General features: G+C 36.5%; 1 protein-coding gene across 1 annotated transcript in view; it reads left to right on the forward strand.

The window, feature by feature from the left end:
- The window catches only part of LOC107741180 (connector enhancer of kinase suppressor of ras 2-like), a 38,158-nt gene that overhangs the window by 6,777 nt on the left and 19,549 nt on the right, over window positions 1-11,832 (forward strand). The window contains exons 2-6 of the mRNA XM_016553793.1: window positions 5,012-5,175; window positions 8,548-8,750; window positions 9,081-9,168; window positions 9,274-9,315; window positions 10,232-10,351. Coding sequence (XP_016409279.1) covers window positions 5,012-5,175; window positions 8,548-8,750; window positions 9,081-9,168; window positions 9,274-9,315; window positions 10,232-10,351 — 617 coding nt within the window. The remainder of the gene's footprint in view (window positions 1-5,011; window positions 5,176-8,547; window positions 8,751-9,080; window positions 9,169-9,273; window positions 9,316-10,231; window positions 10,352-11,832) is intronic.

The following is an 11,832-nucleotide window of genomic DNA, read 5'->3' on the forward strand; positions in this document are numbered from 1 at the left end:
GGCCCGGATTGGGAGCACCGGGAGATATTCCAAAGGCTCAGCTTTCAAAATCGAAATACAAACAATATATTTCAATAATGTGTTTTTTTTCACGCTCTTTAAAGGGGTCATATGATGCGATTTCAATTTTTCCTTTCTCGTGGCGTGACAGATCGCTGTATTCGTTTCAGTTTAAGCGGCATGTGAGCCTTTCCGATTACAATAATGAGACATTATTTTCATTATAAATTAAGCTATACTGTTTTTTCATGTCATCTGATGTTCCTTCACTTTTATATCTTCCTATAAACTTGAAATAAAGAGGAAAAACACATTTATAATTTGTATTTTGTGATAAAACTGACAGAATTAGAAAGCTGAGCTGTGTTAAAAGCAACAAAGCACAAAATTATTGCGATTACTGGGTGGCTGGCGTGCTACAAATAATGAATGGAAGACGTTAAATATTATGTCCAATCATTTACTGTATTATACCATGAATAAAACAGCTTGTGAATAGTCACTTACATGTTATAGCCTACAGGCTACCTCAGAAAAGAAACAATATAACTTATGTTAACAAGTTGGAGCCCACTTTAGAACGTTTTATTAATTAAATAGGCTACATGTGAGGAATAAAAGTATGGACGCCACAGACGTTTTTGCGGAGTAGGTGGTGGAATTTTCACAAATTTGGAATTTTGCGAAATACAAACAATATATTACAATAATGTGTTTTTTTCACGCTCTTTAATGTGGCGTGACAGATCGCTGTATTCGCTTCAGTTTAAGCGGCATGTGAGTCTTTCCGATTACAATATGACTGAGACATTATTTTCATTATCAATTAAGCTATACTCTTTTTTCATGCCTTCTGATATTCCTTTTATATCTTGCTATAAACTTGAAATAAAGAGGAAAAACACATTTATAATTTGTATTTCGTGATAAAACTGACAGAATTAGAAAGCTGAGCTGTGTTAAAAGCAACAAAGCACAAAATTATTGCGATTACTGGGTGGCTGGCGTGCTACAAATAATGAATGGAAGACGTTAAATATTATGTCCAATCATTTACTGTATTATACCACGAATAAAACAGCTTGTGAATAGTCACTTATGTTATAGCCTACAGGCTACCTCAGAAAAGAAACAATATAACTTATGTTAACAAGTTGGAGCCCACTTTAGAACGTTTTATTAATTAAATAGGCTACATGTGAGGAATAAAAGTTTGGACGCCACAGACATTTTTGCGGAGTAAGCCTAGGTGGTGGAATTTTCACAAATTTGGAATTTTCACAAAGAAAACAGTATCATTTAATGAATTGGTTTACATAAATACAGCGATCTGATCATTAAAGAGCTTGAAAAACACATTATTGTAAGACACATAATTTGTGTTTCGCTATAAAACTGATTTTGAAAGCTGAGACTTATATTAAAAGTAGGCCTACCAATTCCAGTAGCCTGGCAACTTCTCCCGGTGCTCTCAATCCGGGCCATTTGCATGCGCATTAAAGGCTATACTCTCAAAATATTATAACTTTAATTTCTGCGATTTAAATTCTCGAAACATTTCGACTTTATTCTCGTAACATTTCGACTTTATTCTCGTAATATTATTCTCAAAATATTTAGACTTTATTCTTGTAGTATTTCGACATTATTCTCGTAATATTTCAACTTTATTCTCAAAATATTTAGACTTTATTCTCGAAATATTACGACTTTAATCTTGTAATCTTAGATTTTTTATTTTTTTAACGTGGCACTAAAATGCCATCGTACTTAAGTGAATGATTCAGTTTTTTTGAATGAATCATTGTATTTGAACAAATCAGTTGAATGATTCACTGACTTACTCGCAGAGATGGTTATTTGTCTCCACCTACTTTAACAAATAAATTAAAAAAACAATATATATAGTATATATATATATATATATATTTTTTTTTTTATTTGTTATACATATACACACAAACTACTGTTCAAAAGTTTGGGGTTGGTAAGATTTTTTATGTTTTTGAAAGCAGTCCCTTATGCTTACCAAGGCAGCATTTATTTGATTAATTATACAGTTAAAACAGCGAAATATTAAAAACGATAAGAACTATTTTTAATATGTCATTTATTCTTGTGATGGCAAAGCTGGATTTTTTAAGCAGCTGTTACTGCAGTATTACACAGTTATTTTTGCATCTGACCTTATTGAATATGCATTTGTAGAAGTATCCCTTTCAGACGCAAAATTTATGGGAGGAGAGTATTAAAATCAATCACGCAGCTTGATTTACTAACATTTGCGCTCATCAAATTACTGGTATTTGCACCATTATTTAACGCTCCAAAAAAAGCACGTCTTAAAGGGGTCATATGATGCTGCTAAAAAGAACATTATTTTGTGTATTTGGTGTAATGAAATGTGTTTATGCGGTTTAAAGTAAAAAAAACACATTATTTTCCACATACTGTACATTATTGTTTCTCCTCTATGCCCCGCCTTTTTGAAACGCGTCGATTTTTACAAAACTTGGATTTGAGACTTTAGTCTTTGCAACTTTACAGATCTTCTTTATGCACCAAGAGCTTGTAACACTCTGAAGAGAAAGGAAAAAATGAAATCGCATCATATGACCCCTTTAAAGCAGACACTAATTTGCGCTGCTCTTGGTAGATTGTGTTGCTCATTATGGAAATGTTCTTTAATTTTTGCATTGCCAGTAAATCACCCACAGAAATTTCCACTCCCCTTAGCACTTTTTTGGAATTGCGCTCTCACGCTAATTTGCCCTGTTTAGTAAATCTGGCCCTAGATAGCAAAGAGACATGTTTGGTCATGTGCGCTCATTGAGATGATCAAAGGGCTTCAAAGAAGTCTAAATACAGGTGATGAACAGATTTTAAAAAAATGATCACCAAGATGTCAGTGTCCACAGTGGGGTGTATCAGAAGCTGAAACAGCAGCAGCTGGCCTTGGATTGGTTGGATGTTTGTGAGCATGTGTGTTTGAGTGAGGGTTTGATCATTTTCTAAGGGGTTTCCTCACAATGACTCACCTCTCTCAGTGGGAGGGACCTGATACGTTTTTCCTTTGTCAGCTGTTCTTAGATCAGCGTAGAGTAATGTGTTAGTGCAGATGTGAGATGGTGGGCTGTAAACCAGAAGAGTGGACTTGAAGAGATTGTGTGTGTGTGTGTGTGTGTGTGTGTGTGTGTGTGTGTGTGATTGACAGAGGCTCAGCCAACACTCCGTTGTGTGTGGTTGAGAATGAATGAGAACCATTTCACACCGGCTCAATATAATCCATTCTCATCAGACTGATTAATGGAGAGCTATAGGAGCGTGTGCTTTCTGTCTGCCACTCCCTCCCCTGACACCGCAGCTGCACAGAGATCCATTAGAGTATGTCACACCTGTGTTCTTGTGTGCGCATGAAATACCCAGGCACATGGAATCTGTGCGTGCAAAACTTGGCAGAAAGATCCATAGATTTCCGCAGAATTGGAACTGCCATCATTCACAAACTGTTTTTCTTAAAGGAGGCTATACTCACAGAGAATTGAATGTAATTATGCATGGTAATTACCATTTTTTCTATGATGAAGTACTCTCTCCAGTCCTAGCTTAATATGCAGAGACAACTTCACTGCAAAAGGTGAAAATGGGCAGTTTATACATTGATAAGCTATTTCTTCCTGATCTAAAATTACACTGTAACAAATTATTTTTTAAAGTTGTAAATAAAACATAACTATTGAGTATGTTTTACAAGAAAATACAGTTTCAGTCTTTCTACTTCAGAATTTCATGTTTAATTCAATGTTACTTGCTGTTTCTTTTTAATTATTTGTGAAATTTACTAGCAAATTCTGATTGAAATAATTTCTAAATTTTTTTTCAGAGTACTTTTGGCTGATGAAATCTGATGTAGTCAGGTTGATTTTATTTATATTAAATATTATTTAAATAATATTTTATAAAATATATACAAACATTTAATAGAAATATATATTGAAATAAAATTTATTATTTCATTCGTATTTATTTATTGATTTTTTACTCGTGTAAACCTAGTCTAAAAGTAAGCCACTCTCACCTAATGGTGTGAGTATGGGGCGGGACTATCTGTTCATCCAGCCAATGGCAAAGAGGGGGAGGAGTGTTCAAGAAACCATTGCAAAGATTCATCATTTTTGCAATTCCATTTGGTGATGCAAGTGGTGCATTATACTTCTCTTTTAGCTGTTAAGAAATCTTGTGTGTGAAATGTGCATCTAGGTTTGCAGTGTATGTACGTGTGCGCCTTTCCAGTATGGACGTGTGTATGTGTGTGTAGGACTGTAGGAAATGGAGGCCTTTATCATTCCCTGTGCAGGCTTACCTCCCCGTCTCTAAGCAACGGTTGCCAAGCAGCCTGTATAGCTAGAGCAGAACGAGAGAATGAAGAGAATGAGCACGAGAGAGAGTCTGTTTAGCTGAAGGACATCGTACACACACACACACACACACACACACACATTTACACACAGACACATATAGACACATACGTTGGTAAACTAACACGCAGGTTATCTCGTGTGTGCATATGAGACCACAGAGCTGGTTATGAAGGACAATGAATGTGTGTATCTGCAAGTTCACAATGTTCCATCTGAAGAGTCTCTCAGCCAACATCATCCTCTGAGAGAATGTGTGTGTGTGTGTGTGTGTAAGAGAGAGAGAGAGAGAGAAATGCAGGTGTGTGTCTCATTTTGAGAGACGCGTCTGTAATCACTAAGTGGTTTATCGTCTTTTTTTAGAATAAAGCACAAACTGTTACAGGAATTAGCCACTTGTCATCATTTGCAGGTTTACGGTGTGTTTATGCATCGCATTTGGTGTGTGTGTATGAGTGTTGTGTATTAATCATCTTAATGACAGCTCTCTGTACGGAGAGAAGCCCCATTACGCTGGGTCACATTTTAAGTTTATTACATGACATAAATGAATAACGATCACATGACTCGTGTTGCACTTTTCTCTCTCTCAGGGTTGGATGACTGTTTGCTGCAGTATATGAGGACATTTGAGAGAGAGCAGATAACTGGAGAGCAGCTGCTTCACATCACCCATCAGGAGCTGGAAGAGCTTGGCGTGACCCGCATCGGACACCAGGAGCTCATTCTGGAGGCTGTGGACTTACTCTGCGCACTGGTGCGTGTGTGTGTGTAAAAGAGACCGGCTGTGATAATGATGTGTTTGTTTTGTATTAATGACACAACAGACATTTTAATCAAACTCCGCTTAATACTGAATGATTAGCACCCAGCGGGAATCTCCCAACCAGTACACAAAAAGTGTGTGGAGGGAAGGGAAGATGCGTTTTTGGTTTTGATTGGCTGCTGGAGGAATTCATGCATCAGAGAGAGAGAGAGAGAGGAGGAGTTAAATCTAACTAGTTAACATCTTCACAGCTATTCATGCAAATTCATCTCAGAAGCAGAATTCAGGTTTATTATTAAAGAGCTGTTTTGGGTTAAACAAGAAGAACAGCAATAAATACTAATGTAAATAGGGTCCAAAATGATTTGTGACCCTGGACCACAAAACCAGTTTTAAGGTGCTTGGGTATATTTTTAGCAATAGCCAAAAAAAAATAGTATGGGTCAAAATGATCGATTGTTCTTTTATGCCAAAAATCATTAGGATATTAAGTAAAGATCATGTTCCATGAAGATATTTTGTAAATTTCCTACCGTAAATATATCAAAACTTAATTTTTGATTAGTAATATGCATTGCTAAGGACTTCATTTGGACAACTTTAAAGGCAATTTTCTCAGTATTTAGATTTTTTTGCACCCTCAGATTCCAGATTTTCAAATAGTTGTATCTCGGCTCTATCCTAACAAACCATACATCAATGGAAAGCTTATTTACTCAGCTTTCAGATGATGTATAAATCTCAATTTCAAAAAATTGACCCTTATGACTGGTTTTGTGGTCCAGGGTCAGATTTAAGATCTGATCGCAGACAACAGTGAATTCTACTCTGTACTCAGTCATGAATTAGCTTTCAAAAATAGTATATAAACACTGATGACAATTTTTGAATTTGTTTATTTCAAGTTTTCATTTTCATCTTAGTTCAAGTTTTTTTAAATTGGATTTTGTCATTTTTATTAGTTTTTGTTTTAGTTCATTTTAATTTTTTTATTTAATTTGAGTCTTAGTAATTTTAACTTAACCAACTTCAACTTAAAAAGTATACAAGATGACAATGTTCAAGTTTTTTGTCCAATTTTATTTGAAATTTAATCAACAAAACAATAGTTAATAATAACAACACTGCTTGACATTGAAATGCATGTTTCTACAGGCTTCCATTCAAAGTAAACATATTAAATATATCAAAGATGAGTTCAGATGCAAAAGCCTCTAAGTGCCATCTGAAATGTTCATCTAAAATGAGCATTTTTATCAGGCTTCTATATTTATGTTCAGTTATTTCACTTTAATGGCATAGAAAAGGACCTATATATTGCCATTAAAGTAAAATGACTGAACCTAAACATAAGAGCCTGATTAAAATGCTCATTTTAGATGAAAATTTCAGATGGCACTTTAGAGGCTTTTGCATCTGAACTCTTCAAATATAAAATTGATAATAATATTATAATTATAACAAATGATTCATTTGAACAAAAAAAAAACATATAATATAAATGTAAAATCTTATACATTACAATCACCAGTCAGTCAACCACTTAGCTAAAATGAGGGTTTTAAAATGTGCAGTTTCTATCTGACTCTAAAAGAAAATAGCATTTAGAAAAAGTGCATACCTCGCAAGACCTAACAACAGAAATATTTCAGCATGCCTGATATTAACATGCAGTGACAGACCATGTGAGGCACATCCAAAGTTCATTAAACGCTGGTAACTAAAAATTCAGCTTGAAACTTCTCCTTAATTTTTCAGCAGTCTACATGATGCAAAATAAAAAATACATTATAGAATCTCTCTGGATTATGTTATTGGGTTTCGTGAGGTGAACAGAATTAACAAACAAAAACATACAAAAGTGGAAGTAAAGCAAGATACATTGGCTGCCCTCTGAAGCACCATCCTGAAGCCTTTTTCTCCTTATAAATGTTGCATTAAACCTTTTTTTAAAACAAGAGTCACCTGTCAACAGATCCTTCCTAAATCCTCACAAGATTCTGCAGACCTTCCAGGGCTTGTTCTTTTAAAATCGTTTTCTTTGCTTTGGGTCTCGGACATACATAGCAACCTGAAAACTTATTTAGATTCTAAAGACACCTCGGAGAGCTTTTAAAAAGGTGCCATGAACAACATCAAAGACCTTACTGCTGAACCTATTTATATAAGGATCTATTTATAATAATGGTTGGAACATTGAATGGGTGTCTGCATATTAATATGCATTGAGGCTCTAATTTATGCAGCGATTGTGGTGCTTAGATAAGAGAATAACAGTCACGACTGTAGAAAATGGCACGTCAGTACTGCAGGTACCAACAAACACCATATAAAGAAAAAAAATCGAGAGGAAGTCAGAAAACCCCTCATTTCTATAAATGACAGACGTTGGGTCCAGCTGATTAATACTATAAACAAACCCAAAAGAAGAAATTTGAGAAAATACTACAAGCTCGGTCTGGTGATTGAACTATTCAGCCGATCGATTCACAGAAATGATGGGTTTTGCAGTTCCACAGCCTCCAAGCAGCAGTTCTGAGAAAAGGACATTTATTCTGAGTAATGCCTTTGCCAGATATGAATGGAGACTTGATTGTGTGCTTTATTTCATTTCACAGTGTAGGCAGTGTTTTATTTCTGAGTAACTTAGTGCGTAGTGATGACCCTCAGTACATGATGTGCGAATGCAGCTTGATAAGTTTTTCTTCTGCTTACACTTACACAGTGTGGCTTTTATGTCTCAGAATGAGAAAATCAGCCATAAGATCTGCTGTGCTTTGGTTTCCTAACTTGGACCATCTTAGGAAAAACTGATATTAGACTCTGAAAGATTTTTTTGAATGTTATGTAAGAAGTTACTTATGCTCACCAAGGCTGCATTCATTTGATTAAATTACAGTAAAAACGGTAATATTGTGAAATATTATTACAATTTCAAATATCAGTTTTCTATTTTTATATATTTCGAAATGTAATTTATTCCTGTGATGGCAAAGCTGAATTTTCAGCAACCATTACTCCAGTCTTCAGTGTCACTTGATCCTTCAGAAATCATTCCAGTATGTTGATTTGGTGCTCAAAGAAACATTTCTTTATTATTATCACAGTTAAAAACAGTTGTGCTGCTTTGTGGAAATTTTTGTGCAAACATTTTTCAGCATTCTTTGATAAATAGAAAGTTCAAAAGAACAGCATTTATTTGAAATGTAAATCGTTTGTAACGATGCAAAAGTCTTTACTGTCACTTTTGCTGACTTTAATGCATGCTTGCTGAAGAAAACTCTTTAAATTAAAAAACATAAAAATCTTACAGACCTCAAACTTTTGAATGGTATGTAAACATTTTTTTTCCTCCTGTTGCAGAACTATGGTCTAGAGACAGAGAATTTGCGGACTTTGTCGCACAAGCTCAGTGCATCCGCTAAGAATCTGCAGAACTTCATTACGGGCCGCCGCCGTGGGGGGCATTATGATGGACGGGTGTCACGCCGCCTTCCGAACGACTTCCTGACTTCAGTCGTTGACCTCATCGGAGCAGCAAAAAATCTACTAGCCTGGCTGGACAGGTACTCAAACAGATCTAAACAGGACATGAACTCACCTGGGCTGAACAGAACAAACCTATCATAGAAATGAATGGGACTATAATCAGACTTGATCGGAATGAATCAAAAGTGAATCAAATAGCCTTGATAAGCTGCCCAAAATATATATTTTTTGCTTGTATAGTGAAAACTATCCAGAAACCCAGGTTTGAGTCCAGCCCAGGTCATGTCATGTTTAAAATGTGAAAAAAGAGAAAAATGTAGCTCTTGTTGATTATATGGAATAGGGCTAGTTGTTTGTCCACTGTAATGGCCTCATCTCTTCGTGTATGTGTTTTGCTTTGTTTGCAGGTCTCCATTTGTCAGTGTTTCTGAGTACTCAGTGCTGAAGAACAATATTGTTCAGCTCTGTCTAGAGCTAACCACCATAGTACAGCAGGTGTGTGTGTGTGTGTGTGTGTGCGAGTGTTTTGGTATTCAACACACACAAACAGCCCAGTCCTTTATTATTATTTTAATGTACGTGTTTCTCTTTTCCACTCAGGATTGCACAGTGTATGAAACTGAGAATAAGATTCTACATGTGGTGAGTGTTTCTCAAGCCACACACACTTTCTTTTCACACACACAAACTTGTACAGCTAAACTTGTGAGGAACCCCTATGAACTGTATTGAGAGCATCTAATTTTGATTACCACAGGCAATTACTTTGACTCAGGAATGCATTAAAAATGAAAGCCATATGGAAAACCGAAGGGTTTAGAAGCAGAAATGTAAAATTCACATTTTTGTTAAACCTTTTACATGAATTTTTCAGTTGTGTGTTATTTGATTTGTGAAGATGTCTAAATCCCGCTTTTAAGGTGCAACCACCTTTCAAGGTAAAGAAAATGTCCTTTAAGACATTAACAAAGACATTACTTGGCCACTTTATAAAAGTTTTTTTTTACAAGTGAGGAACATCCGCCATACCTAAAGGCTGGTTTTAAGATATTTTACTGGGTGAAGTCGATACAAGCAAACACTCACACACTTTTCTCACTCACACACAGCCTTTAAAAGTATATTTCAAGTAAAAACGTGATTGTGAAGTCACATGTATCTAGCTTGCTCTGAAGCAAAAATCTGTTATGTGTGCGTGTGCATGTGTGTTTAGCCTAAGGTTGGATATCTTGAATAATGCAGATTGTGAAGTTTTCTCCCGTCAGGATCACTGCCTGTAGAACAGAAAGAGATAGAGGGAAGGATGGAAGAATGGAGACAAATAAAGAGAAAAAGATGAAAGAAAGAATATAGCATGAATAAATCTATATATATAGCATATGACTTATTAACGACTTATACATTATTGGTATATTTCATGATGCTGAACGCCTTCATCACTGCTCCTTTTCAGTTCAACGGCTCTAATTAGACTGAGAGATTTACTATGAAACTGCAAACATTTACTGACAACACTGTCTGTCTCTTATTGTCTTTCTGTTTTTATCTCTCTTTGCAGTGTAAGACTCTATCAGGTATCTGCGAGCACATTATTTCATTGTCGTCCGATTCGTTGGTGTCGCAGTCTGCCCACCTAGAGGTTGTCCATCTGACGAACGTTATGCCTAGCGAGGGCCTGGTGAGTAAACAACAGCAATATCCCTTTCATAATCAACAGAAATATGAGAATGTGCATTATAGTTGTCTCTGCATATTGTAATGTGTAATATGCAGAGACAACTATAAGACAACTATTTGCAGACATATGCTGCCATAAAGTGCACCTATGAAGCTCGTACCTCGAGCATTCGTTATTACGGCATGTCATGCATTTAAGCTGGAAGCATAACATGAAAGTAGCCTAAATACCCAAGTACCCAAATAACTACATCTGAATTCAAAATGATGAAAATATGTGGTGCACAAACATATTTGGTATTCAAAAGTTTTCAAAAAAGCAAACCCCGAAAGTCGCTTGATTAACTTTACACTTGATGTCTAAGCTGTTCTGTACATTGTGCCTTCAAAATGATTAAAGGGGTCATATGATGCAATTTAAATTTTTCCTTTCTCTTTGGAGTGTTACAAGCTCTTGGTGCATAAAGAAGATCTGTAAAGTTGCAAAGACTAAAGTCTCAAATCCAAAGAGATATTCTTTATAAAAGTTAAGAGTCAACCACGCCTACCTAAAACGGCTCGTTCTAACACGCCCCCACATGTCTACGTCACAATGTGGGAAGATTTGCATAATGCCGCCCAAATGTTCACGCAAAGAAAGAAGGCGTAACTTTTATTCTCGCTGTAGTATTGTTGTTGCCGCCGCCCCCATGTCGTGAAGGCGCTGTGTGTTTTGTTATGAAAGCGAAACTACTTTGTTTGGCCTTCCAAAAGAGAACGATATCCGCTTCGTCATGCCTGGAGCTGATCCGTGCTGGTCGCTGAGGAAATACATCAACTTCATGCTGTGGATCGCCGGATCGGCTTTCACTGTGGATGAAGCGGAGTCCAGCCCGGGGTCGTCACATGTGGTTGCCGCAAGCCCGCCAGACACTCCTTCGTTGAAACCCGCCGGCCGCGCTGTTCTCAAGCCCGCCGGCCGCCGCTCACTCAAGCCTGCCATGTGTGACGCTGTGTGTTTCATTGTGAAAGCGAAACTACTTTGTTTGGCCTTCCAAAAGAGGACACAACTAGAAATCAGTGGTTAAGTTGTATTTACAACACTGTTCCAGAACAGTTCAACCCAAATATTCAGATGTGTGCAGCACATTTTATGGAGGACTGTTTCCTGATCCTGATAGACTGTAATACTGTGGTTACCCTCATACCCTCGTAATGCGCCTCGGTGAACTAATACAGTGATCTCAGATCTCAGAATACGCTTTATTGATGATGCAAACTATATCGACAGTTAAGCAGATGTAGAATAAGAACGAACGCGCAAGGTTTCACGATGTTTCCCTCAGAAATCTGTTAAAGAAAACGCATTATGTAGCTCAGTTCACTAACGCAATGACAGCTATTAAAAGACCAAACTCAGATCTTACTGATGATGCAAACTATAAACAGGCAGATGAGGATATGAACGCAAGTTACGGAATGCGCAAAACTGCACGTTAAACA

Source organism: Sinocyclocheilus rhinocerous, unplaced genomic scaffold, assembly GCF_001515625.1.
Source record: "Sinocyclocheilus rhinocerous isolate Xijiao unplaced genomic scaffold, SAMN03320098_v1.1 scaffold615, whole genome shotgun sequence".
Taxonomy (NCBI): Eukaryota; Metazoa; Chordata; class Actinopteri; order Cypriniformes; family Cyprinidae; genus Sinocyclocheilus; species Sinocyclocheilus rhinocerous.